The sequence below is a fragment of the Nerophis lumbriciformis genome, linkage group LG24, assembly GCF_033978685.3.
Source record: "Nerophis lumbriciformis linkage group LG24, RoL_Nlum_v2.1, whole genome shotgun sequence".
Classification (NCBI taxonomy): Eukaryota; Metazoa; Chordata; class Actinopteri; order Syngnathiformes; family Syngnathidae; genus Nerophis; species Nerophis lumbriciformis.
Window position 1 is genome coordinate 26,892,019 of NC_084571.2, and position 24,280 is coordinate 26,916,298.

Here is a 24,280-nt window from a genome sequence, read left to right on the forward strand (position 1 = left end):
GATTGATCATTTGATAGTATTTCATGGAGATTTGGCCTGGCAATAAATCGATAAAATCAATTTTTTTGTTGCAGACGATTTAATTCAAGACAGAAGTTTTGCCTCCCATAAGGAAGCTCGATATTGATGGACAGAGTCTCCTTTTTTGAAAATTATTTTATACAAAGTCTGTTCTAAAAAGAAGCAACTTTATAAAGATTAGAATTTTGCTAAAAGGAAGATGCAGTGCATGCAGTACACTAGTTTTTGACCAAATAAAAGCGAAACTTGTTTGGAATTATCTCATGTATATATTGTGTATACATTAGCTTCTTTAAAAGTAGGAGAAAAAATCATAAACTCTCCCATCTGTGCCAAAAATTGAAGGGAATGTTGGTTGGTTGTTGGTTGAAGTTTATTTCAAACATGATAGCAGTTTCAACGTGATATATCACATGTTTTCCATTTCTCTTTACAGCTGATTGCTTTCAACTTGTCAGGCTTATGATATTTTACCGTGTTGTATGGAAAAGCAACTTTTAGGCGCGGTGGTCAAAGGCTTAGGCTTCGGTCTTATAAAACGAAGAAATTGGCTTCAACATCCATCCGTGCCTCAGAATATGTGAGATGTCGCAATAGTTGCAGGCGCAGTGGCCAAGTGGTAAGGCGTTGGTCTCGTAAACTGAAGAACATGGGTTCAACCGCCATCTGTGCCTCAGAACCTTTGAGAATTGTCAAGTGTTTTCATGACTTTAAAGGGGCAACTTCACTCTTTTCGAATTTTGCCTCTTGTTTACAATCCTCACGAGAGACAAGAAGACAAAAGGTTTTGTTCTAGGTGGCTAGAAATGCAGCTAATGGTATCAATCTATTCAGCCTTTAAATCACTTTGGAAATGCATCCAAAAACAGCCAACAACACTTCATTCACGGTCCGTAACCTGTATAATAACCAAGCTGTAGCGATATTGGTATTGCAAGAGCAAACACAGAGGAACTCTTTTTCTAGGATAGTAACACATCGCCTTGCTTACGGCATGCTACGGCTTTAGCGTAAGCTAGATTCTGTGTCAGCAGCTCAATAACTTGAGTTTGTAATACACAACACGATACGATAGTACAATCTGTACTGCCCGAAAAACATGAACAATCATATTACAGTATCTGTAAAGTATTAGCCCAACATTTCTTGTTTTGTTCATACACAGCTAATAGTTGGGTCAGCTGTTTTTCGAGGCCCAGTAACCAATTGGTAGGGTGTTGGTCTCATAGACTGAAGAACATGGGTTCAATCCCCAACTGCACCTCTGAAACTTTTAGATTTGTCTACTATTTTCATGTCTTTAACATTATGTTATTATGATAGATGCACTCCAGCACCAAACTTCAATCAACCCTGTTTAGGCAACTTCCAAAGGACTAAAGTAGATGCACTCTATCACCAATCTTTACTCTCCTGCTGCTTACTTTCAATATGTTAGGCAACAACAGATTTTGTTTCAGATGAAAAGCGGTAGAAAAATGGATGGATGGATGAAAGGCAAATGCAAAATGAGAATTGGGGTACGCTTCTTGGTACTCATGACATCGTGTACTTTTACTTTCAGTAGTCTTTGCAAACTGCGTTTCTTTGACTTATGGTATTTTACGGCGTTGTACGGCACGGATGCTTGTAGGTGCAGTGGCCAAGTGGTAAGGCGTCGGTCTCGTAAACCGGAGAACATGGGTTCAATCCCCATCTGTGCCTCGTAACTTGTGAGAATGGTCAAGTGTTTTCGCGACTTTCAAGGGAAAATGCATTTTTGGCGGAATTTTGCCTATCGATCGCAATCCTTATGAGAGACAAGAAGACAAAAGGTTTTGTTCTAGGTGGCTAGCAATGCAGCTAATGGGATCAATCTATTCAGCCTCTAAATCACTTTGAAAATGCATCCAAAAACCGCCATCAATAATTCATTTACGGTCTGTAACCTGTATAATAACCAAGCTGTAGCGATATTGGTATTACAAGAGCAAACACTGAGGAACTCTTTTTCTAGCATAGTAACACATCGCCTCACTTACGGCATGCTACGGCTTTAGCCGTAAGCTAGATTCTGTGTCAGCAGCTGAATGACTTCTGAGTTTGTAATACACAACACAATGCGATCGGACACCAATCTGTACTGCCCGAAAAACATGAGCAATCATATTACAGTATCTGTTAAGTATTAGCCCAACATTTCATGCTTTGTTCATACACAGCTAATAGTTGGGTCAGCTGTTTTGAGGCCCAGTAACCAATTGGTAAGGCATTGGTCTCATAGACTGAAGAACATGGGTTTAATCCCCATCTGCATCTCTGAAACTTTCAGATTTGTCTACTATTTCCATGACTTTAATACAATGTCATTATGATGTATGCACTCCAGCACCAAACTTCAATCAACCCTGTTTAGGCAACTTCCAAAGGACTAAATGATGGGAATGCATTCTCCATTACATCATGGCGTAATAAAGTAGAAGCATTCTATTCCCAACTCTTCCCGTTCATAATTTTGTGTTTATTTTCAATATCTATGGCAACCAGTTTGGGCAAATACAGACATTACCGAGACGAAAACGCAAAACGAAACATGGGGATATACATTTCATTACTGTCGTGACACCTGCTTTTAATCTTTATTGATTGATCACTTGATAGTATTTCATTGAGACTAGGCCTGTCAATAAATCGATTTTATCGATAAATTTGATTTGTTTTGTTGCAGACGATTTAATTCAAGACAGAAGTTTTGCCTCCCATAGGAAGCTCGATATTGAATAACTTTAAATGATTCAGACAATGCATATTGATCAAGTTAGTTTATTTCCTTTTTGGAAAATTATTTTATGCAAAGTCTGTTTTAAAAAGAAGCAACTTTATTATGATTAGAATTTTGCTAAAGGGAAGATGCAGTGTATGCAGTACACTAGTTTTTGATCAAATAAAAGCAAAACTTGGTTTGAATTATCTCTGTCATGTGTATACATTAATTTATTTAAAAAGTAGGGGGAAAAATTGTTTTATGAAAATTTAACTTTTATTACCCAGGCCTAATGGAGGTGGTGCAGTGGCCAAGTGGTAAGGCGTCGGTCTTGTAAACCGAAGAATATGGGTTCAAACCCCATCTGTGCCTTACCAATACTTACCAAATTGGAAAGTGTTCTTTTAATTACTTCGTGGCATTGAGAAAGTAGATGCACTCTATCACCAATCTTTACTCTCCTGCTGCTTACTTTCAATATGTTAGGCAACAACAAATTTTGTTTCAGATGAAAAGGGAATTGCAAAATGAGAATTGGGGTAAGCTTCTTGGTACTCATGACATCGTGTACTTTTACTTTCAATAGTCTTCGCAAACTGCGTTTCTTTGACTTGTGGTATTTTACGGCGTTGTACGGCATGGAGGCTTGTAGGCGCAGTGGTGAAGTGGTAAGGCGTCCGTCTCGTAAACTGAAGATCATGGGTTCAACCCCCATCAGTACCTCATAACCTGTGAGAATGGTCAAGAGTTTTCACGACTTTCAAGGGAAACTGCATTTTTGGGGGAATTTTGCCTATCGATCACAATCCTTATGAGAGACAAGAAGACAGAAGGTTTTGTTCTAGGTGGCTAGCAATGCAGCTAATGGGATCAATCTATTCAGCCTCTAAATCACTTTGAAAATGCATCCAAAAACCGCCATCAATAATTCATTTACGGTCCATAACCTGTATAATAGCCAAGCTGTAGCGATATTGCTATTGCAAGAGCAAACACAGAGGAACTCTTTTTCTAGGATAGTAACACATCGCCTTGCTTACGGCATGCTACGGCTTTAGCCGTAAGCTAGATTCTGTGTCAGCAGCTGAATGACTTGAGTTTGTAATACACAACACGATACGATAGTACAATCTGTACTGCCCGAAAAACATGAACAATCATATTCCAGTGTCTGTAAAGTATTAGCCCAACATTTCATGTTTTGTTCATACACAGCTAATAGTTGGGTCAGCTGTTTCGAGGCCCAGTAACCAATTGGTAGGGTGTTGGTCTCATAGACTGAAGAACATGGGTTCAATCCCCATCTGCACCTCTGCAACTTTTAGATTTGTCTACTATTTTCATGTCTTTAACAATATGTCATTATGATAGACGCACTCCAGCACCAAACTTCAATCAACCCTGTTTAGGCAACTTCCAAAGGACTAAAGTAGATGCACTCTATCACCAATCTTTACTCTCCTGCTGCTTACTTTCAATATGTTAGGCAACAACAGATTTTGTTTCAGATGAAAAGCGGTAGAAAATGGATGGATGGATGAAAGGGAAATGCAAAATGAGAATTGGGGTACGCTTCTTGGTACTCATGACATCGTGTACTTTTACTTTCAGTAGTCTTTGCAAACTGCGTTTCTTTGACTTATGGTATTTTACGGCGTTTTACGGCACAGATGCTTGTAGGCTCAGTGGCCAAGTGGTAAGGTGTCGGTCTCGTAAACCGGAGAACATGGGTTCAATCCCCATCTGTGCCTCGTAACCTGTGAGAATGGTCAAGAGTTTTCACGACTTTCAAGGGAAAATGCATTTTGGGGGGAATTTTGCCTATCGATCACAATCCTTATGAGAGACAAGAAGACGAAAAGTTTTGTTCTAGGTGGCTAGCAATGCAGCTAATGGGATCAATCTATTCAGCCTCTAAATCACTTTGAAAATGCATCCAAAAACCGCCATCAATAATTCATTTACGGTCCGTAACCTGTATAATAACCAAGCTGTAGCGATATTGATATTACAAGAGCAAACAGAGAGGAACTATTTTTCTAGCATAGTAACACATCGCCTTGCTTATGGCATGCTACGGCTTTAGCCGTAAGCTAGATTCTGTGTCAGCAGCTGAATGACTTCTGAGTTTGTAATACACAACACAATGCGATAGGACACCAATCTGTACTGCCCGAAAAACATGAACAATTATATTACAGTATCTGTTAAGTATTAGCCCAACATTTCATGCTTTGTTCATACACAGCTAACAGTTGGGTCAGCTGTTTTGAGGCCCAGTAACCAATTGGTAAGGCGTTGGTCTCATAGACTGAAGAACATGGGTTTAATCCCCATCTACATCTCTGAAACTTTCAGATTTGTCTACTATTTCCATGACTTTAATACAATGTCATTATGATGTATGCACTCCAGCACCAAACTTCAATCAAGCCTGTTTAGGCAACTTCCAAAGGACTAAATGATGGGAATACATGTTCCATTACATCATGGCGTAATAAAGTAGAAGCATTCTATCCCCAACTCTTCCCGTATCATCATTTTGTGTTTATTTTCAATATCTATGGCAACCAGTTTAGGCAACTACAGACATTACTGAGATGAAAACGCAAAACGAAACATGGGGATATACATTTCATTACTGTGGTGACACCTGCTTTTAATCTTTATTGATTGATCATTTGATAGTATTTCATGGAGACTAGGCCTGTCAATAAATCGATTTTATCGATAAATTTGATTTGTTTTGTTGCAGACGATTTAATTCAAGACAGAAGTTTTGCCTCCCAAAGGAAGCTCGATATTGAATAACTTTAAATGATTCAGACAATGCATATTGATCAAGTTAGTTTATTTCCTTTTTGGAAAATTATTTTATACAAAGTCTGTTTTAAAAAGAAGAAACTTTATTAAGATTAGAATTTTGCTAAAGGGAAGATGCAGTGTATGCAGTACACTAGTTTTTATCTCTGTCATGTGTATACATTAGTTTCTTTAAAAAGTGGGGGGGGGAATTGGAAGTATACTTTTTATGAAATGTTATTGTTATCACCAAGGCCTAATGGAGATGATGATTTCAGGCGCAGTGGCCAAGTGGTAAGGCGTCGGTCTCGTAAACCGAAGAACATGGGTTCAATCCCCGTCTGTGCCTTCCTCTTTTAAAAATTTGAAAGTATTATTTCAATTACTTTGTGGCATTGATAAAGTAGATGCACTCTATCACCAATATTTACTCTTCTGCAGCTTAATTTTCAATTTTAAAATTTGTTAGGCAACAACAGATGTTTCAGATGAAAGGGAAATGCAGAACAATTGGGGTACGCTTCTTGGTACTCATGACATCGTGTATTTTTACTTTCAATAGTCTTTGCAAACTGCGTCTCTTTGACTTGTGGTATTTTACGGCGATATTGGTATTGCAAGAGCAAACACAGAGGAACTCTTTTTCTAGCGTAGTAACACAACGCCTTGCGACGGCATGCTACGGCTTTAGCCGTAAGCTAGCTTCTGCTTCAACAGCTGACTGGCTTTTGAGTTTGTAATACACAACACGATGCGATAGGATACCGATTTGTACTGACTGAAAAACATGAACAATCATATTACAGTGTCTGTTAAGTATTAGCCCAACATTTCATGTTTTGTTCATACTCAGCTATCTAGACCAGTGGTTCTTAACCTGGGTTCGATCGAACCTTAGGGGTTCGGTGAGTCGATCTCAGGGGTTCGTCAGAGCAGCGGTCAAGACACACCAGCCTCATGAATTGATTAACGTGGACCCCGACTTAATTAAACAAGTTGAAAAACTTATTCGGGTGTTACCATTTAGTGGTCAATTGTACGGAATATGTACTGTACTGTGCAATCTACTAAAAAAAGTTTCATTCAATCAATCAATCAATCAATCGTGTAAATAAAAACTTCTCCCTATCGGCGTATCTGTACTGTAAAGTTAAAATTTGAATGACAATAAAAAGGAAGTCTAAGTCTAAGTATTATGGATACCCCTCAAACAATCCATCCATCCATCCATCTTCTTCCGCTTATCCGAGGTCGGGTCGCGGGGGCAGCAGCTTAAGCAGGGAAGCCCAGACTTCCCTCTCCCCAGCCACTTCGTCCAGCTCCTCCCGGGGGATCCCGAGGCGTTCCCAGGCCAGCCGGGAGAGATAGTCTTCCCTGCGTGTCCTGGGTCTTCCCCGTGGCCTCCTACCGGTCGGACGTGCCCGAAACACCTTCCTAGGGAGGCGTTCGGGTGGCATCCTGACCAGATGCCCGAACCACCTCATCTGGCTCTTCTCGATGTGGAGGAGCAGCGGCTTTACTTTGAGCTCCCCCCGAATGACAGAGCTTCTCACCCTATCTCTAAGGGAGAGCCCCGCCACTCGGCAGAGGAAACTCATTTCGGCCGCTTGTACCCGTGATCTTGTCCTTTCGGTCATAACCCAAAGCTCATGACCATAGGTGAGGATGGGAACGTAGATCGACCGGTAAATCAAGAGCTTTGCCTTCCGGCTCAGCTCCTTCTTCACCACAACAGATCGATACAGCGTCCGCATTACTGAAGACGCCGCACCGATCCGCCTGTCGATCTCACGATCCACTCTTCCCCCACTCGTGAACAAGACTCCGAGGTACTTGAACTCCTCCACTTGGGGCAAGATCTCCTCCCCAACCCGGAGATGGCACTCCACCCTTTTCCGGGAGAGAACCATGGATTCGGACTTGGAGGTGCTGATTCCCATCCCAGTCGCTTCACACTCGGCTGCGAACCGATCCAGTGAGAGCTGAAGATCTTGGCGGGAGGAAGCCATCAGGTCCACATCATCTGCAAATAGCAGTGACCTAATCCTGCAGCCACCAAACCAGATCCCCTCAACGCCCTGACTGCGCCTAGAAATTCTGTCCATAAAGGTTATGAACAGAATCGGTGACAAAGGGCAGCCTTGGCGGAGTCCAACCCTCACTGGAAACGTGTCCGACTTACTGCCGGCAATGCGGACCAAGCTCTGACACTGATTATACAGGGAGCGAACTGCCACAATAAGACAGTCCGTTACCCCATACTCTCTGAGCACTCCCCACAGGACTTCCCGGGGTACACGGTCAAATGCCTTCTCCAAGTCCACAAAGCACATGTAGACTGGTTGGGCAAACTGCCATGCACCCTCAAGGACCCTGCCGAGAGTATAGAGCTGGTCCACAGTTCCACGACCAGGACGAAAACCACACTGTTCCTCCTGAATCCGAGGTTCGACTATCCGGCGTAGCCTCCTCTCCAGTACACCTGAATAGACCTTACCGGGAAGGCTGAGGAGTGTGATCCCACGATAGTTGGAACACACCCTCCGGTCCCCCTTCTTAAAGAGAGGAACCACCACCCCGGTCTGCCAATCCAGAGGTACCGCCCCCGATGTCCACGCGATGTTGCAGAGTCTTGTCAACCAAGACAGCCCCACAACATCCAGAGCCTTAAGGAACTCCGGGCGGGTCTCATCCACCCCCGGGGCCTTGCCACCGAGGAGCTTTTTAACTACCTCGGCAACCTCAGCCCCAGAAATAGGAGAGCCCACCACAGATTCCCCAGGCCCTGCTTCCTTATAGGAAGACGTGCTGGTAGGATTGAGGAGGTCTTCGAAGTATTCCCTCCACCGATCCACAACATCCGCAGTCGAGGTCAGCAGAGCACCATCCCCACCATACACGGTGTTGACCTGCACTGCTTCCCCTTCCTGAGGCGGCGGATGGTGATCCAGAATTGCTTCGAAGCCGTCCGGAAGTCTTTTTCCATGGCCTCCCCGAACTCCTCCCATGTCCGAGTTTTTGCCTCCGCGACCGCTGAAGCCGCACACCGCTTGGCCTGTCGGTACCTGTCTGCTGCCTCAGGAGTCCCATGAGCCAAAAGAACCCGATAGGACTCCTTCTTCAGCCTGACGGCATCCCTCACCGCCGGCGTCCACCAACGGGTTCTAGGATTACCGCCACGACAGGCACCAAGTACCTTGCGGCCACAGCTCCAATCGGCCGCCTCGACAATAGAGGTACGGAACATGGTCCACTCGGACTCAATGTCCAGCACCTCCCTCGTGACATGTTCAAAGTTCTTCCGGAGGTGGGAATTGAAACTCTCTCTGACAGGAGACTCTGCCAGGCGTTCCCAGCAAACCCTCACAATGCGTTTGGGCCTGCCAGGTCTGTCCGGCATCCTCCCCCACCATCGCAGCCAACTCACCACCAGGTGGTGATCGGTAGAAAGCTCCGCCCCTCTCTTCACCCGAGTGTCCAAAACATGAGGCCGCAAATCCGATGACACAACTACAAAGTCGATCATGGAACTGCGGCCTAGGGTGTCCTGGTGCCAAGTGCACATATGGACACCCTTATGTTTGAACATGGTGTTTGTTATCGACAATCTGTGACGAGCACAAAAGTCCAATAACAGAACACCACTCGGGTTCAGATCCGGGCGGCCATTCTTCCCAATCACACCTCTCCAGGTTTCACTGTCGCTACCAACATGAGCGTTGAAGTTCCCCAGTAGAACGAGGGAATCACCCGGGGGAGCACTCTCCAGTACTCCCTCGAGTGAATCCAAAAAGGGTGGGTACTCTGAGCTGCTGTTTGGCGCGTAAACGCAAACAACAGTCAGGACCCGTCCCCCCACCCGAAGGCGGAGGGAAGCTACTCTCTCGTCCACCGGGTTGAACTCCAACGTGCAGGCTTTGAGCCGAGGGGCAACAAGAATAGCCACCCCAGGCCGTCGCCTCTCACTGCCGGCAACGCCAGAGTGGAAGAGAGTCCAGCCCCTCTCAAGAGAAGTGGTTCCAGAGCCCTTGCTGTGCGTCGAAGTGAGTCCGACTATATCTAGCCGGAACTTCTCCACCTCACGCACTAGCTCAGGCTCCTTCCCCCCCAGCGAAGTGACGTTCCACGTCCCAAGAGCCAGCTTATGTAGCCGAGGATCGGACCGCCAAGTGCCCTGCCCTCGGCTGCCGCCCAGCTCACACTGCACCCGACCTCTATGGCCCCTGCTATGGGTGGTGAGCCCATTGGAGGGGGGACCCACGTTGCCTCTTCGGGCTGTGCCCGGCCGGGCCCCATGGGGACAGGCCCGGCCACCAGGCACTCGCCATCGTGCCCCACCTCCGGGCCTGGCTCCAGAGGGGGGCCCCGGTGACCCGCGTCCGGGCGAGGGAAATCTGGGTCCTTGGTTTGTGTTCTTCATCGAGGTCTTCGAGCTGCTCTTTGTCTGATCCCTCACCTAGGACCAGTTTGCCTTGGGAGACCCTACCAGGGGGCATAGAAACCCCCGGACAACATAGCTCCTAGGATCATTGGGACACGCAAACTCCTCTACCACGGTCAAACAATGTTCCCTCTAATTTTCCATCCGATTTGCAAGTGTGTAATTTGTTGTGAGTTCATGGTTCTTTGAACAAGGTGATGTTCATGCACGGTTGATTTTGTGTACTATTAAAAAAAACATACAACTTTGTCTTGAATTTGAAAAAAATATATATATATTTTATTTTTCACTAAAGAAGGGTTCGGTGAAAGTGCATATGAAACTGGTGGGGTTCGATACCTCCAACAAGGTTAAGAACCACTGATCTAGACAGTGCATGTGCCATAGTTGAGTCAGTTACTTTCAGGCCCAGTGACCAAGTGGTAAGGTCAGTCTTGTCGGTCTTGGAACAAAGCGTACATTATTGTGCTGATTTCCATCCATCCATCCATTTTCTACCGCTTGTCCCATTCTTTTACCTTGTGTGTTTTAGGCATACTTGCCAACCTTGAGACCTCCGATTTCGGGAGGTGTGTGTGTGTGGTTGGGGGTGTGGTTAAGAGGGGAGAAGCTATATATATAGCTAGAATTCACCAAGTCAAGTATTTCATATATATATATATATATATATATATATATATATATATATATATATATATATATGTAAGATATACTTGACTTTCAGTGAATTCTAGCTATATATATATATATATATATATATATATATATATGAGAAATACTTGAATTTCAGTGTTCATTTATTTACACATATACACACACGTAACACTCATCTACTCATTGTTGAGTTAAGGGTTGTTCTATTCTCTGTCACTGTTTTTCTAACCATGCTGAACACCCTCTCTGATGATGCATTCTGCTTCGTCTCCTTGTTGTGTGCGCAGTTGTGCACTGCACTCTCTAAAAGCTGTAGATGTTATTGTCACATATGCATGTGCAGTAGATGGCAGTATTGTCTTGTTTAAGAGTGTCACAACATGGCTGTTTACGGCAGACGAACTGCTTTACGGTAGACGAAAACGTGACTGCTGTTGTTGTGTGTTGTTACCGCGCTGGGAGGACGTTAATGAAACTGCCTAACAATAAACCCACATAAGAAACCAAGAACTCGCCCTCCATCATTCTACAGTTATAACGTGATTGGGCAGGCACGCTGTTATATAGTGGGAAAGCGGACGTGAAAACAGGCTGTCGACACATCACTCAGGTCCTCCTGAATTTCGGGAGATTTTCGGGAGAAAATTTGTCCCGGGAGGTTTTCGGGAGAGGCGCTGAATTTCGGGAGTCTCCCGGAAAATCCGGGAGGGTTGGCAAGTATGGTTTTAGGACCGTTTCAGCGGTCTCAAAAGGAAAGTGCAAGTGAATCCTGGCAATAATCTTCTATCATACTTTATCTTTTTCAGATGGACCCTGTCCAGAAGGCAGTGATCAACCACACTTTTGGTGTCCCTCAGCCCCTCAAGAAGAAGCAGATTATCTCCTGCAACATTTGCCACTTGCGCTTTAACTCCACGGTAGGAATGTGTCGACTTACTACACTCTTTGTATGCATGCATCAACTCCGAGTTTGATCAAAAATCTATCCCCCAAGGACAGATTTTTTTTTTTTTTTTGTGGTTGTTTTGGCACGAGGGATTAGACTAGCAGGGAGAACCTCCGTTTATCAGCCTCCAACAGAATCAATCAGACGGCTCAGTAGGAAACTTTCACACACAGTGAGGCACATTTTCTCAGGTCGTTTCATGCATATGCAGAGAAAAAACATGGAGACGTATCAGGGATTTGTACAGTTAACGGAACGGAAAGAGAATGCCGGTTGTTGTGTAGCTTCATGTGTTTTCCGATAACCTGGATGGCTTTCCACACTTCAATAATGGGTGTGGTGTACAACACAGTACAGTACTTCCAGATCATTATTTGGTATTATTACCCGTAATCAGAATACCGAATTTTTCGGAGTATAAGTCGCTCCGGAGTATAAGTCGCACCGGCCGAAAATGCATAATAAAGAAGGAAAAAGACGTGTGAAATTATTAACACATTACCGTAAAATATCAAATAATATTATTTAGCTCATTCACGTAAGAGACTAGACGTATAAGATTTCATGGGATTTAGCGATTAGGAGTGACAGATTGTTTGGTAAACGTATAGCATGTTCTATATGTTATAGTTATTTGAATGACTCTTACCATAATATGTTACGTTAACATACCAGGCACGTTCTCAGTTGGTTATTTATGCCTCATATAACATACACTTATTCAGCCTGTTGTTCACTATTCTTTATTTATTTTAAATTGCCTTTCAAATGTCTATTCTTGGTGTTGGGTTTTATCAAATAAATTTCCCCCAAAAATGCGACTTATATATGTTTTTTTCCTTCTTTATTTTGCATTTTCGGCCGGTGCGACTTATGCTCTGGAGCGACTTATACTCCAAAAAACACAGTAATAATAATACCGTAAATTTTAGAGTATTTGCATGCTTGTGACATTACAGTGTTGCAAATTCATTGTAAATTTTTTTATTATTTTCAGAGTAAAGTCATGTTTTCTACGTATTATTTAGGTTATCTACTGTTTCTTGGTTTGCAGGAATCCACTGCATTTATTATTGTGATAAACTATTTTTGATTTTACAGTGTTTTACTGTTGCTATTGGACAATTTTTGCGGTCATTTTTTTACAGTGATAATGCCACAATTTGACCGTAAAAATGGCCTTGGTTTTTACTAGGGATGTCCCGATCCGATATTTGGATCGGATCGGCTGCCGATATTTGCCAAAAATCGGCAAGGCATGGGAAAATGCCGATCCAGATCCAGTTTAAAAAAAAACTCCGGTCCATGTTTTCTAACGCACCGATTTAAATAATACATTCCACTTTTCTGCTGCTCCCTAATCTCCGTTCCGCATTTTCCAGCACACCTTCAACACATCCACAGGTCTGTGAATTCTCACGCAGTTGCTTTTAGCTGCTGGCATTACACGGCAGGCTCTTCTCACTCTTTCCTGTGTCTCCCTCTCACAGACAGCAAGTGCACCTTCTTACACACGTCACATACTGTCACGACACACGTCACATACGTGTACGTCTTCCCCGAGCAGAGAGGTAGCAGCATGGCTAACGTTAGCTGTGATGCTAGCGCAGCCGTGCGAGCAACGCTCCCTCTAAGGTGCTCGCCTGTGCAATTGCGCACTGTTTAAGCGTCCTCTGCGCATAGCAAATCTATGCCACGCACAAAATCAAATAAAAAAATAAGCGCATAACAATTTTCGACACACGGACACGACAGAGAAAACAGTTTTCGTCATCATTGTTCAAATATTGTGACGTCTGTCGAGACGCTTATCTCCATTCGGTGCCATACGCCCAAAAATTTCCACATCAACACCGTATGAAAAAATTAGTGATTTTTTTAGTTGTGATTTCCTTCTCTGCATGAAAGTTTAAAAGTAGCATATATGAATGCAGTATGAAGAATAAGGTTTTAATGTAGACATGCAAGCCTTGAAAGAACATTTTGAAAATCAAGACTACATTTCCTGCAAATGGGTGCATTTCTACCCTATATTTTAACTTTAGATTTATTCTCATATCAAACTCTTTTGGCTGTCTTTTTGACACTTACATCCGGCGCCCCCCTCCACACCCTGGATTATAAATAATGTAAATAATTCAATGTGATTATCTTGTGTGATGACTGTATTATGATGATAGTATATATCTGATAGTATATATCTGTATCATGAATCAATTTAAGTGGACCCCGACTTAAACAAGTTGAAAAACTTATTCGGGTGTTACCATTTAGTGGTCAATTGTACGGAATATGTACTTCACTGTGCAACCTACTAATAAAAGTCTCAATCAATCAATCAAAACACATAGAATCATCATACTGCTGTGATTATATGCATCAAGTGTTCATTCAAGGCTAAGGCAAAATATCGAGATATATATTGTGTATCGCAATATGGCCTTAAAATATCGCAATATTAAAAAAAGGCCATATCGCCCAGCCCTAGTTCAATGATGCCATTTCTGTTTGTCATGTATAATTTTGTCTATTTTGTGTTTATCCTCGAATAAACAGGTCAGTTTCTTGTTACCAACCATTGTGTATTATTCAAACTCCCCTAATTCATCTGGCTAGTTGTTATCAAGAGTACTAAAACCCTTTTCAACATGATTCTGACAACTAAGTAGGCTAAATAACTTTAAACTTTAATACATGCTCGGATAGGCCAGTATCGGTCAGTATCGGTATCGGTCGGTATCGGATCGGAAATGCAAAAACCTTGGCTTGGACAAGTGAGCATCCGATCGGCGGGGAGCCTCAGCTGGCTGCGTAGGCGGGATTGGTCACATCACGCCAACTTCTGATGCTTTTTCACAGCACATTAGTCACAGGATGTTTGACAGCCGCATTATTTATAGACCTCTTCGTGATGCAAAGTGAACGTGATTACCTCCATAAATTCATGACGCCACTTGTGAGGCACCATCATGTAACCTTGGGTGTCTGCTCGTCAACAGTCGGCTTTTATTGGAGTAAAATGGCGCGAGTAGGTTTTGCTTTTTGATATCATGATTGAGTAATTAAGGGCTTTTAAGCTCTCAAAAAGCAAAATTTGGCTGCATTTTCTCCACATTGTACTCATTGTATATACAATTTTATTATTAAGTAAATTGAAATTATGAAACTTTTTTTTTAAATGTATGAAAAATGTATACATGCATTTCCCACTGTCAAAAAAATTAGTCGTATTACACGTCTGCATATATTAGAAGATAATATTTTATTTATTTTGATATTTTACATTTTACAGCCAATTTTGGGGAAATTTACAGTTCAGTTGAACCTATTAATAATAATAATATAATAATAGTAATTAAACAAATAGTAGTATCAGTTGTACTATTACATATTTTTGATTAATAATAATAAAAAATACTGAAATTTGAAAAAATAAAAAATCATATTACACGTATTTATATATTACATGATACTATTTTTTAACTTTCTGTTATTGTTTAAAATTTTGTATCCTTCTATGGAATCATTTACATCCATCCATCCATCCATTTTCTACCGCTTGTCCCTTTCGGGGTCGCAGGGGGTGCTGGAGCCTATCTCTGCTGCACATGGGCGGAAGGCGGGGTACACCCTGGACAAGTCGCCACCTCATCACAGGGTCGACATAGATAGACAAACAACATTCACAGTTTGGTTTAATCTATTAATTCTATTAATAGCAATTAAATGAACAATGAATTCCAACAATACTAATAAATATGTTTGATTAATAATATTATAAAAACTAATGATAATAATAATAGTAATGATAAATACTGAATTACAGTGACGTGCGGTCATCATGGAAAGAAAAAAAATTTAAAAAGAAAAAAAATGTATTAAATTGTTATATGTATTCAGTGATTATACTATAAAGTTATTTTCCATTTAACTTCACCAGTTTTAGAATATTTTTATTCAAAATCGCTGAATTTTCACATTTGCCGTTCAAATACTGAGAAGAGACGGTGCGGTGATCAGCAGCCAGTTGAGGCACGTCACTCAGTGCCTCAACATGGATTGCGCAATGACTCGGCTAACTGCTGGCCTGCTGTGCAGTGAGACCGTATTGCTATATGAATTATATTATACATTTCCATAGTTTAGTTAGCTGAGGCATTTAATGTACAGTGTATTTTGTCAACAACTGTATGTGTGTAACGTATTTATTGTGCTGAGCAATCATAAAACTGCTGCGAAGACGCACTGGCTGATGCTCGCAGTAATCCCGCCTCCTGGTGCCGGTTAATGCACCCCTCGACGGGAGCGCCACACCAACCAGAGCCACACCCAAACCCTCCATGTGCAAGACCGAATCCACCCAAAAAAACTTAACAAGAAGCCAAAAAGTGCAAAAACAACAATGCTCGCGCCGGAGGAGCCGTACGTGAACGACTGCAGGGACACAACATTAGGTACACCTGCAGACTGCAGCACGGATTTCATATTTCATTCATTCACAACTCCTCCAACACGAACACCACTGTTCCCGCACTTATAAGTAAGTTAAGTTAAAGTACCAATGATTGTCACACACACACTAGGTGTGGTGAAATTTGTCCTCTGCATTTGACCCATCCCTTGATCACCCCCTGGGAGGTGAGGGGAGCAGTGGGCAGCAGCGGTGCCGCGCCGGGGAATCATTTTTGGTGATTTAACCCCCAATTCCAACCCTTGATGCTGAGTGCCAAGCAGGGAAGAATGCTGGTATGAGCTTTTAAACATAACCCGTTAACTGCTGCCAATCAAATGGTGAATAAGATACTATTTAAGGTTCGTATGTTTGTAAATCTGACTGTGATGAAGTCAGTGCCTCACCAGCCATGAACCTCACCGCACGTCACTGCTGAATTAAAAAAAAAAAAGTATATTCAAAAATAAGAAGAATGCATTTGAAAATTTAAATGTATCTATTTTAAGACTGAATACTCTACTGTATATTTAATAAAATTAGAAAGTTTTATTCAGATCGGACCCATATTGGAAGCAATCCATCCATCCATTTTTCTACCGCTTGTCCCTTATGGGGTCGCGGGAGGTGCTGGAGCCTATCCCAACTGCACGAAGCATAAGCCGGGGTACACCCTGGACAAATCGCCACCTCATCACAGGGCCAACACAGATAGATAGACAGACCACACTCACATTCACACACTCGGGCCAATTTATTGTTGCCAACCAACCTATCCCCAAGTGCATGTCTTTGGAGGTGGGAGGAAGCCGGAGTACCCGGAGGGAACCCACGCAGTCACGGGGAGAAAATGCAAACTCCACACAGAAAGATCCTGAGCCCAGGATTGAACTGAGGCCCTTCATATTGTAAGGCACACGTACTAACCACTGTGCAATTACAATTTTGCTTAAAACCTACCTATTTAATTTGTATTGTGTATATATCACATCTTACGGTATTGTATTTGACATGCTTAGCATCCAGCCGCTCCCTGCAGGACAGCAGTTTGAAGGACTATTTGACACCACAGTTATTATTATGACAGTTGATATTCCCAAAATGTATCTTTTGCCGTCATCAACATTTGATTTGATCGATTTCTGCTAATTAGACTGCAGGGGGACTTTGCTCTGAGATTGAGCAGTCAGTCAGTGTAATTCTGTGTGTACGTGCTTGTTGGTGTGTGTGTGTGTGTGTGTGTGTGTGTGTGTGTATGTGTGTGTGTGTGTGTGTGTGTGTGTGTGTGTGTGTGTGTGTGTGTGTGTGCCATTATCATTTGCAGCATGCCCGGACCTCGCATTTGCAGTGAGGACGCCTCTCACTGTGCACGTTGATAGGGTAGTTGTGGAGTTGCGAGGCTCGCTCTTGTTGCGTATTTCTCATGCAATTATACCTCTGGCCTCCCGGCGTGCCGACGCCGTTATCAGGCGGGAACAGGCGGCCGCTCTCGTATTGTGCATTCAGCCGTGCATTTTTAACATGGGCCGCACGTTGGGGCCCCGCTTTTTTTTCCTCCGTGATATAGCATCGATTAAAATTCTCCTGTCTCGCTAACCTGTCTTCTATCCTATTCCTTTGCTGCAGAACCAGGCAGAGGCGCACTATAAGGGCCACAAGCACGCGCGCAAGCTCAAAGCCATCGAGGCCCAGAAGAACAGGCAAAGACGAGGCGGGGAGGCTTCATCCGGCGGGAGGGAGAGAAACAGAAACAGAGAGCGCAACAGGACCAAGACAACTGAGATTGCACTGCCCGTCGTTGTGGACTCAAGCTTAGAGGAAGGAACAAGTATGTATTTATTTTACTGGACACCTTTATGGTCCAAAGAGGTGTCAGTACATTGGGATGCTACTTGGGGGCTGGGGGGGTTTACATCTAGGTACATTGGAATCTGCTCCTACTGTGCTATTTCCTTAGAAGCCTAGTGGTTAGAGTGTCCGCCCTCAGATCGGTAGGTTGTGAGTTCAAACCCCGGCCGAGTCATACCAAAGACTATAAAAATGGGACCCATTACCTCCCTGCTTGGCACTCAGCATCAAGGGTTGGAATTGGGGGTTAAATCACCAAAATGATTCCCGGGCGCGGCCACTGCTGCTGCTCACTGCTCCCCTCACCTCCCAAGTGGGTGATCAAGGGTGATGGGTCAAATGCAGAGAATAATTTTGCCACACCTAGTGTGTGTGTGTGTGTGTGTGTGTGTGACAATCCTTTGTACTTTAACTTTAACTTAACTATATTTGCCCTTTTTGAACTGCGCTGCAAAAAGTCAGTGTTCAAAAACAAGAAAAAAACACAAAAATGAGGGGTATTTTATTTGAACTAAGCAAAATTATCTGCCAATAGAACAAGAAAATTTGGCTTGTCAAGATTTTCGAAAACAAGTAAAATTAGCTAACCTCAATGAACCCCAAAATAATAACAACTGTACAACTATATGAGTACGTATTTTCTATTGTTTCATTGAAAATAAAACAGCAATGTCCATTTGGCTGTCATCTGTTTTAATTATGAGACAAAATTGTGTCAAAGTCATGATTTTTTTTTTCATGCTTTTAATAATAAATGATTACTTTAAAAAAGTAGTTTTATACTTGTGAGTGTTGATGACACAGCTTTGCGACACTTGATATTCTAGTTTCAAGCATGTTTTACTCAATATAGGTCATAAAATCTCAGCAACAAGCTGTAATATCTTACTGAGATAATTTAGGACCAAAACACTTAAAACAAGTAAAAGACTAACATAAAATCTGCTAAGTGAGAAGAATTATCTTATCAGACAGAAAATAAGCAAATATCACCCTTATTTGAGATATTTAATCTTACTTAGATTTCAGTTTTTGCAGTGTGCTCTTTACCACAGCTGTGTCCTAGTGTTTACATGCTAATAATTGTACTCGCATGGAAGATTCCTTCAAAATGGATGCACGACCAGGGACACGCAATTGTTACCACATGCAGGAGTTGCATGAATTTCAGGAGGGTGCATGTCTTGCCAAAACACCGGCTACCATTTGAGAGCAAGCTGCGACGAACGCGTCGTCTACCCACGGTGTGAAGCCGCTTCTAAGGTACTAATCCTCACCCCCATGACGGACAAAAAAAACAACTGTACGTTTGTTCCAAGTAGCGCTATCACTGGAGGACTAGAGGAAAAGGACGACATAAGCTAAAGCTTCAACATAAAGCAGGGGTGCTCGAGCCAGATGTCGATAATATTGATACCTAGTGTAATATCATAATATAAACGATACTAAGGTGATTAGATCGATATTTTTTTTGTTCTTGTTCTTATTATTGTAGAATATTTTTGGTCATTCTTGTTATTGTTTACAAAGTCAGAGAGTAAGTCTCTGGATACAGGAAGGCTCTTTTTACTTTTGTTTGGTTATTGTGCATTAGTTGCTTTATTTATACATCATCTGGTTTACAACAATACTAGCAAATTTTAAACGTCATAAGATAAGCTTTATAAAAATTTACTATCGTGTTTATTTTAGTTACTTGTGTCAAGACTTGGACTTTGGGGTTTGTTTTCCCGGAATGCAAATGAAAGTTGGCGCGGGCAAGGCGTGAAGGTAAAAGCATTATTTATTTTACACTAACCGAGGAACAAAAAGTGCGCTCAAGGCGGAAGTACAAACTTGACTAACGAAACAAAACTTGCAAACTATGGCATGAATAAAGAAAACTTACTTGGAACGAGAAAAGGACATGAAAAAGAGCAGCATGGATATCAACAAGGGTTTGTAGAGGGTGATGTCGCCAGAAAGACAGCCTGGCAACTCAAAGCTTAAATAATAGTGACATGATTAGTGAAAACAGGTGCGTGACTCAAAATGTGAAAACGTGAGACAGGTGCGTGACATGAGGATGTGAACCAGGTGAAACTAATGGTTGCTATGGTGACAAAGGGAGTGAAACCAGGAACTAAAAAGTGTCCAAAAACCAAGCAAAACATAACTAAACAAAACATGATCACAGACATGACAACTTGCAGTTAAACATTTTCACTTCTATTGTCTATTGTCAAACTATCAGATGGAGACTCGAATTTAGATGGGATCTTTAGCCAAAACATCAGATCATCACTAGCTAAATATGTACATTTTATTAGGGATGTCCGATAATATCGGACTGCTGATATTATCGGCCGATAAATGCTTTAAAATGTAATATCGGAAATTATCGGTATCGGTTTCAAAATTATCGGTATCGGTTTCAAAAAGTAAAATTTGTGACGAGAGAAGTACAGAGCGCCAATAAACCTTAAAGGCACTGCCTTTGCATGCCGGCCTAATCACATAATATCTACGGCTTTTCACACACACACAAGTGAATGCAAGGCATACTTGGTCAACAGCCATACAGGTCACACTGAGGGTGGCCGTATAAACAACTTTAACACTGTTACAAATATGCGCCACACTGTGAACCCACAACAAACAAGAATGACAAACACATTTCGGGAGAACATCCGCACCGTAACACAACATAAACACAACAGAACAAATACCCAGAACCCCTTGCAGCACTAACTCTTCCGGGACGCTACAATATACACCCCCTGCTATCCCCTACCAAACCCCGCCCCCCCCATCCCCCCAAGCCCGCCCACCTTAACCTCCTCATGCTCTCTCAGGGAGAGCATGTCCCAAATTCCAAGCTGCTGTTTTGAGGCATGTTAAAAAAAAATAATGCACTTTGTGACTTCAATAATAAATATGGCAGTGCCATGTTGGCATTTTTTTCCATAACTTGAGTTGATTTATTTTGGAAAACCTTGTTACATTGTTTAATGCGTTAGGCATAATAATGTGTTAATTCCACGATTGTATGTATCGGTAACGATTGATATCGGAATCAGTAATTAAGAGTTGAACAATATCGGAATATCGGATATCGGCAAAAAAGCCATTCTCTACATGTTATAGTTGCTATGGGTAATACTGCCATGCTTTTATTTAGAATTTTGCAGGACGTCACTGTGTGCACGCTTTAATTCCGTGTAACTCGACAGTAGTTAAGTTATGGTTTCATGCTGCTTACAACACATGTCGACATCAACTCCACTTTCAAGGCATCTTAACGATGACTTTATTTGCCTGTCAAGTTTAATGTCGGTGTCACTTTAGCAAAAAGAAAAACACGACGGAGCAGGACTTGGCGGGTTCCACTCTACAAAGTTAAGGAGATGCAGGCATTTTGAGGTCTGCGGAACGTCACCTGACATTTTGGGATCAATAGCAAGGCGTGGTGGCCAAGTGGTATGGCGTCGGTCTCGTAAACCGAAGATCATGGGTTGGATCCCCATCTGTGCCTTAGAGCATGTAATTGTTTTTCTATCTTGTCCCTCACAGGATAGACTTTATTCATCATGTGGTTGACGTGCAGATAGAGAAAGTCCACAAAAAATAAGAAGGAAACATTAAAAGAGCTTAGAGCTGATGCAGCCAGCTGCCACTTTTAGTGGCGCCATTTAAGTTAAAGTGCCAATGATTGTCACACACACACACACACACACCAGGTGTGGTGAAACTAATCTCTGCATTTGACCCATCACCCTTGATCACCCCTTGTTTCTACATACAGCTACAAAAGTAAAACAACAAAAAAACAAAAAATAATACTTAACCTCTTAAGGCCCAAGCTGTTTGTTTACATGCTTTTTTTATTTCTCTTTGCTATTTGGGCTTATTGGACCCTAATTACAATAAAAACTAAGAATCATCTTTTTATATGATGTACTTAGTCCATAAGTAACAAACGTGTACTTCATGTTTAGTGACATGCTAATTATTATTTTTACACTTTTTTTTTTCCAAATTCCATTGTATGTTATACTCTTCTGACACCATCAGATAGCAGTATAAGTGTCCACATAAGGGCCCCAATTCAGTAGTGTAGACAATTTTGGAAATAAGAGCTAAATGGTGCTGTCCACGCATGTGGCCACTCAGGTCTTTAGAGCAGTGTTTTTCAACCAGTGTGCCGTGAGATACAGTCTGGTGTGCCGTGGGAGATTATGTAATTTCACCTATTTGGATTAAATATTTTTTGACAACCAGTAATTATAATCTGCAAATTATGTGGCATTGTTGTGTGTCGGTGGTGTCCAGAGCTCGGCAGCGTAACCGTGTAATGCTCTTCCATATCAGTAAGTGGCAGCCGGTAGCTAATTGCTTTGTAGATGTCGGAAACGGCGGGAGGCAGTGTGCAGGTAAAAAGGTGTCTAATGCTTAAACCAAAAACAAAGAAAAGGTGAGTGCCCCTAAGAAAAGGTATTGAAGCTTAGGGAAGGCTATGCAGAACGAAACTAAAACTGAACTGGCTACAAAGTAAACAAAAACAAAATGCTGGACGACAGCAAAGACTTACTGTGGAGCAAAGACAGCATCCACAAAGTACATCGGAACATGACATGACAACAATGTCCCCACAAAGAAGGATGAAAATCACTTAAATAGTCTTGATTGCTAAAACAAAGTAGATGCGGGAAAATAAAAAGAGAAAAACACTACACACAGGAAAACAGCAAAAAACTAAAAATAAGTCACGGCGTGATGTGACAGGTGGTGACAGTACACCTACTTTGAGACAAGAGCTATAGTGATGCATGCTTGGTTATGGTTTAAAGTCATATCCAACAATTGCGACGACGACTTTTTACTGTCAACTGAGTTTCGTTTTTTAAATGATTTCTGCTGGCGGTGTGCCTCCGGATTTTTTCAATGAAAAAAATGTGCCTCGGCTTAAAAAAGGTTGAAAAACACTGCTTTAGAGGATAATGCTCATGGAACAGACCCAACAAAGCAACCAAGAAAACGGACTATGTCCTAGGCTGCCCACTAGTTTTCAGACAATGTCCAGTTCTCACAGATGAACTAGAATCCATCCAGGGAGACCGATGTGTCCGATGCGTGCCCATTTAGCCATGGCTTTTCTTAATGCGAGCTCTGTAGTCCTGTCTCTTCTTCTCCGCATTTCCTCCGGTCTCTCCACAAGGAGTCCAGTATGGCAGAGAGCCAGCAGCTGGTCTCCGGTTCATGGCCAAAAGGCTCCAAAAGCCATACTTGCCAACCCTCCCGGATTTTCCGGGAGACTCCCGAAATTCAGTGCCTCTCCCGAAAACCTCCCGTGACAAATGTTCTCCCGAAAATCTCCCGAAATTCAGGCGGATCTGGAGGCCACGCCCCCTCCAGCTCCATGCGGACCTGAGTCCGCTTTCCCACAATATAAAGAACGTCTACAGTAAAGCAGTCCGTCTGCCGTAAACAGCAATGTTGTGACACTCTTAAACAGGACAATACTGCCATCTAGTGCATTTGATGAAAGCACTTTTGTGCGTGCCACACAGCAATGCATCATCAGAGAGGGTGTTCAGCATGGTTAGAAAGATAGTGACAGAGAATAGAACAAGGATGGACAATTCAACCCTTATCTCAACAATGAGTAGATGAGTGTTATGTGTGTGTATATGTGTAAATAAATGAACACTGAAATTCAAGTATTTATTTTATTTATATATATATATATATATATATATATATATATATATATATATATATATATATATATATATATATATATATATATATATATATATATATATATATATATATATATATATAGCTAGAATTCACTGAAAGTCAATTATTTCTTATATATATATATATATCCATCCATCCATCCATCCATTTTCTACCGCTTATTCCCTTCGGGGTCGCGGGGATATATATATATATATATATATATATGAAATACTTGACTTGGTGAATTCTAGCTGTAAATATACTCCTCCCCTCTGAACCACGCCCCCAACCACGCCCCCGCCACGCCCCCGCACCCACCCCCCGAAATTGGAGGTCTCAAGGTTGGCAAGTATGCCAAAAGCCCACCAAAAAGACACCAGAAAGCAGTGCAAAAGTCAGGAAAGTGCCACCCCTTGTTGCGCAGGCCCGAACCAGATGGCAAAAAACACATGAGAACAAAAGGGAAACATTAGGAACACAAAGGAGGACACAAGAGCACAGAGCTCCTGCAACCAGCAGCCACTTTCAATGTTGTTCATCTGTCTTTATCCACGGCAACCTGTTTAGGCAGCTGACGAGTCGGGCCTGAATTACTGGCACACTTTGCAATCTGCTATTAAAAGTTCACACCCATCCATCCATCCATCCATT

At 42.2% G+C, this 24,280-nt stretch overlaps 1 protein-coding gene and 6 non-coding genes across 10 annotated transcripts in view; all 7 read left to right on the top strand.

Annotated features, from left to right (window-relative positions):
* The window catches only part of znf385c (zinc finger protein 385C), a 409,652-nt gene that overhangs the window by 346,757 nt on the left and 38,615 nt on the right, over positions 1–24,280 (top strand). For all 4 annotated transcript variants that reach the window (XM_061981849.1, XM_061981850.1, XM_061981852.1 and 1 more), the window contains 2 exons: positions 11,468–11,578; positions 17,684–17,885. In XM_061981849.1, the coding sequence (XP_061837833.1) occupies positions 11,468–11,578; positions 17,684–17,885 (313 nt within the window). The remainder of the gene's footprint in view (positions 1–11,467; positions 11,579–17,683; positions 17,886–24,280) is intronic.
* On the top strand, positions 624–695 carry trnat-cgu (transfer RNA threonine (anticodon CGU)). The gene has a single exon. It is a non-coding gene; the product is annotated as a tRNA-Thr (tRNA).
* On the top strand, positions 1,654–1,725 carry trnat-cgu (transfer RNA threonine (anticodon CGU)). The gene has a single exon. It is a non-coding gene; the product is annotated as a tRNA-Thr (tRNA).
* On the top strand, positions 3,065–3,136 carry trnat-ugu (transfer RNA threonine (anticodon UGU)). Its single transcript has one exon. It is a non-coding gene; the product is annotated as a tRNA-Thr (tRNA).
* trnat-cgu (transfer RNA threonine (anticodon CGU)) lies at positions 4,444–4,515 on the top strand. Its single transcript has one exon. It is a non-coding gene; the product is annotated as a tRNA-Thr (tRNA).
* trnat-cgu (transfer RNA threonine (anticodon CGU)) lies at positions 5,844–5,915 on the top strand. Its single transcript has one exon. It is a non-coding gene; the product is annotated as a tRNA-Thr (tRNA).
* Positions 21,348–21,419, top strand: trnat-cgu (transfer RNA threonine (anticodon CGU)). Its single transcript has one exon. It is a non-coding gene; the product is annotated as a tRNA-Thr (tRNA).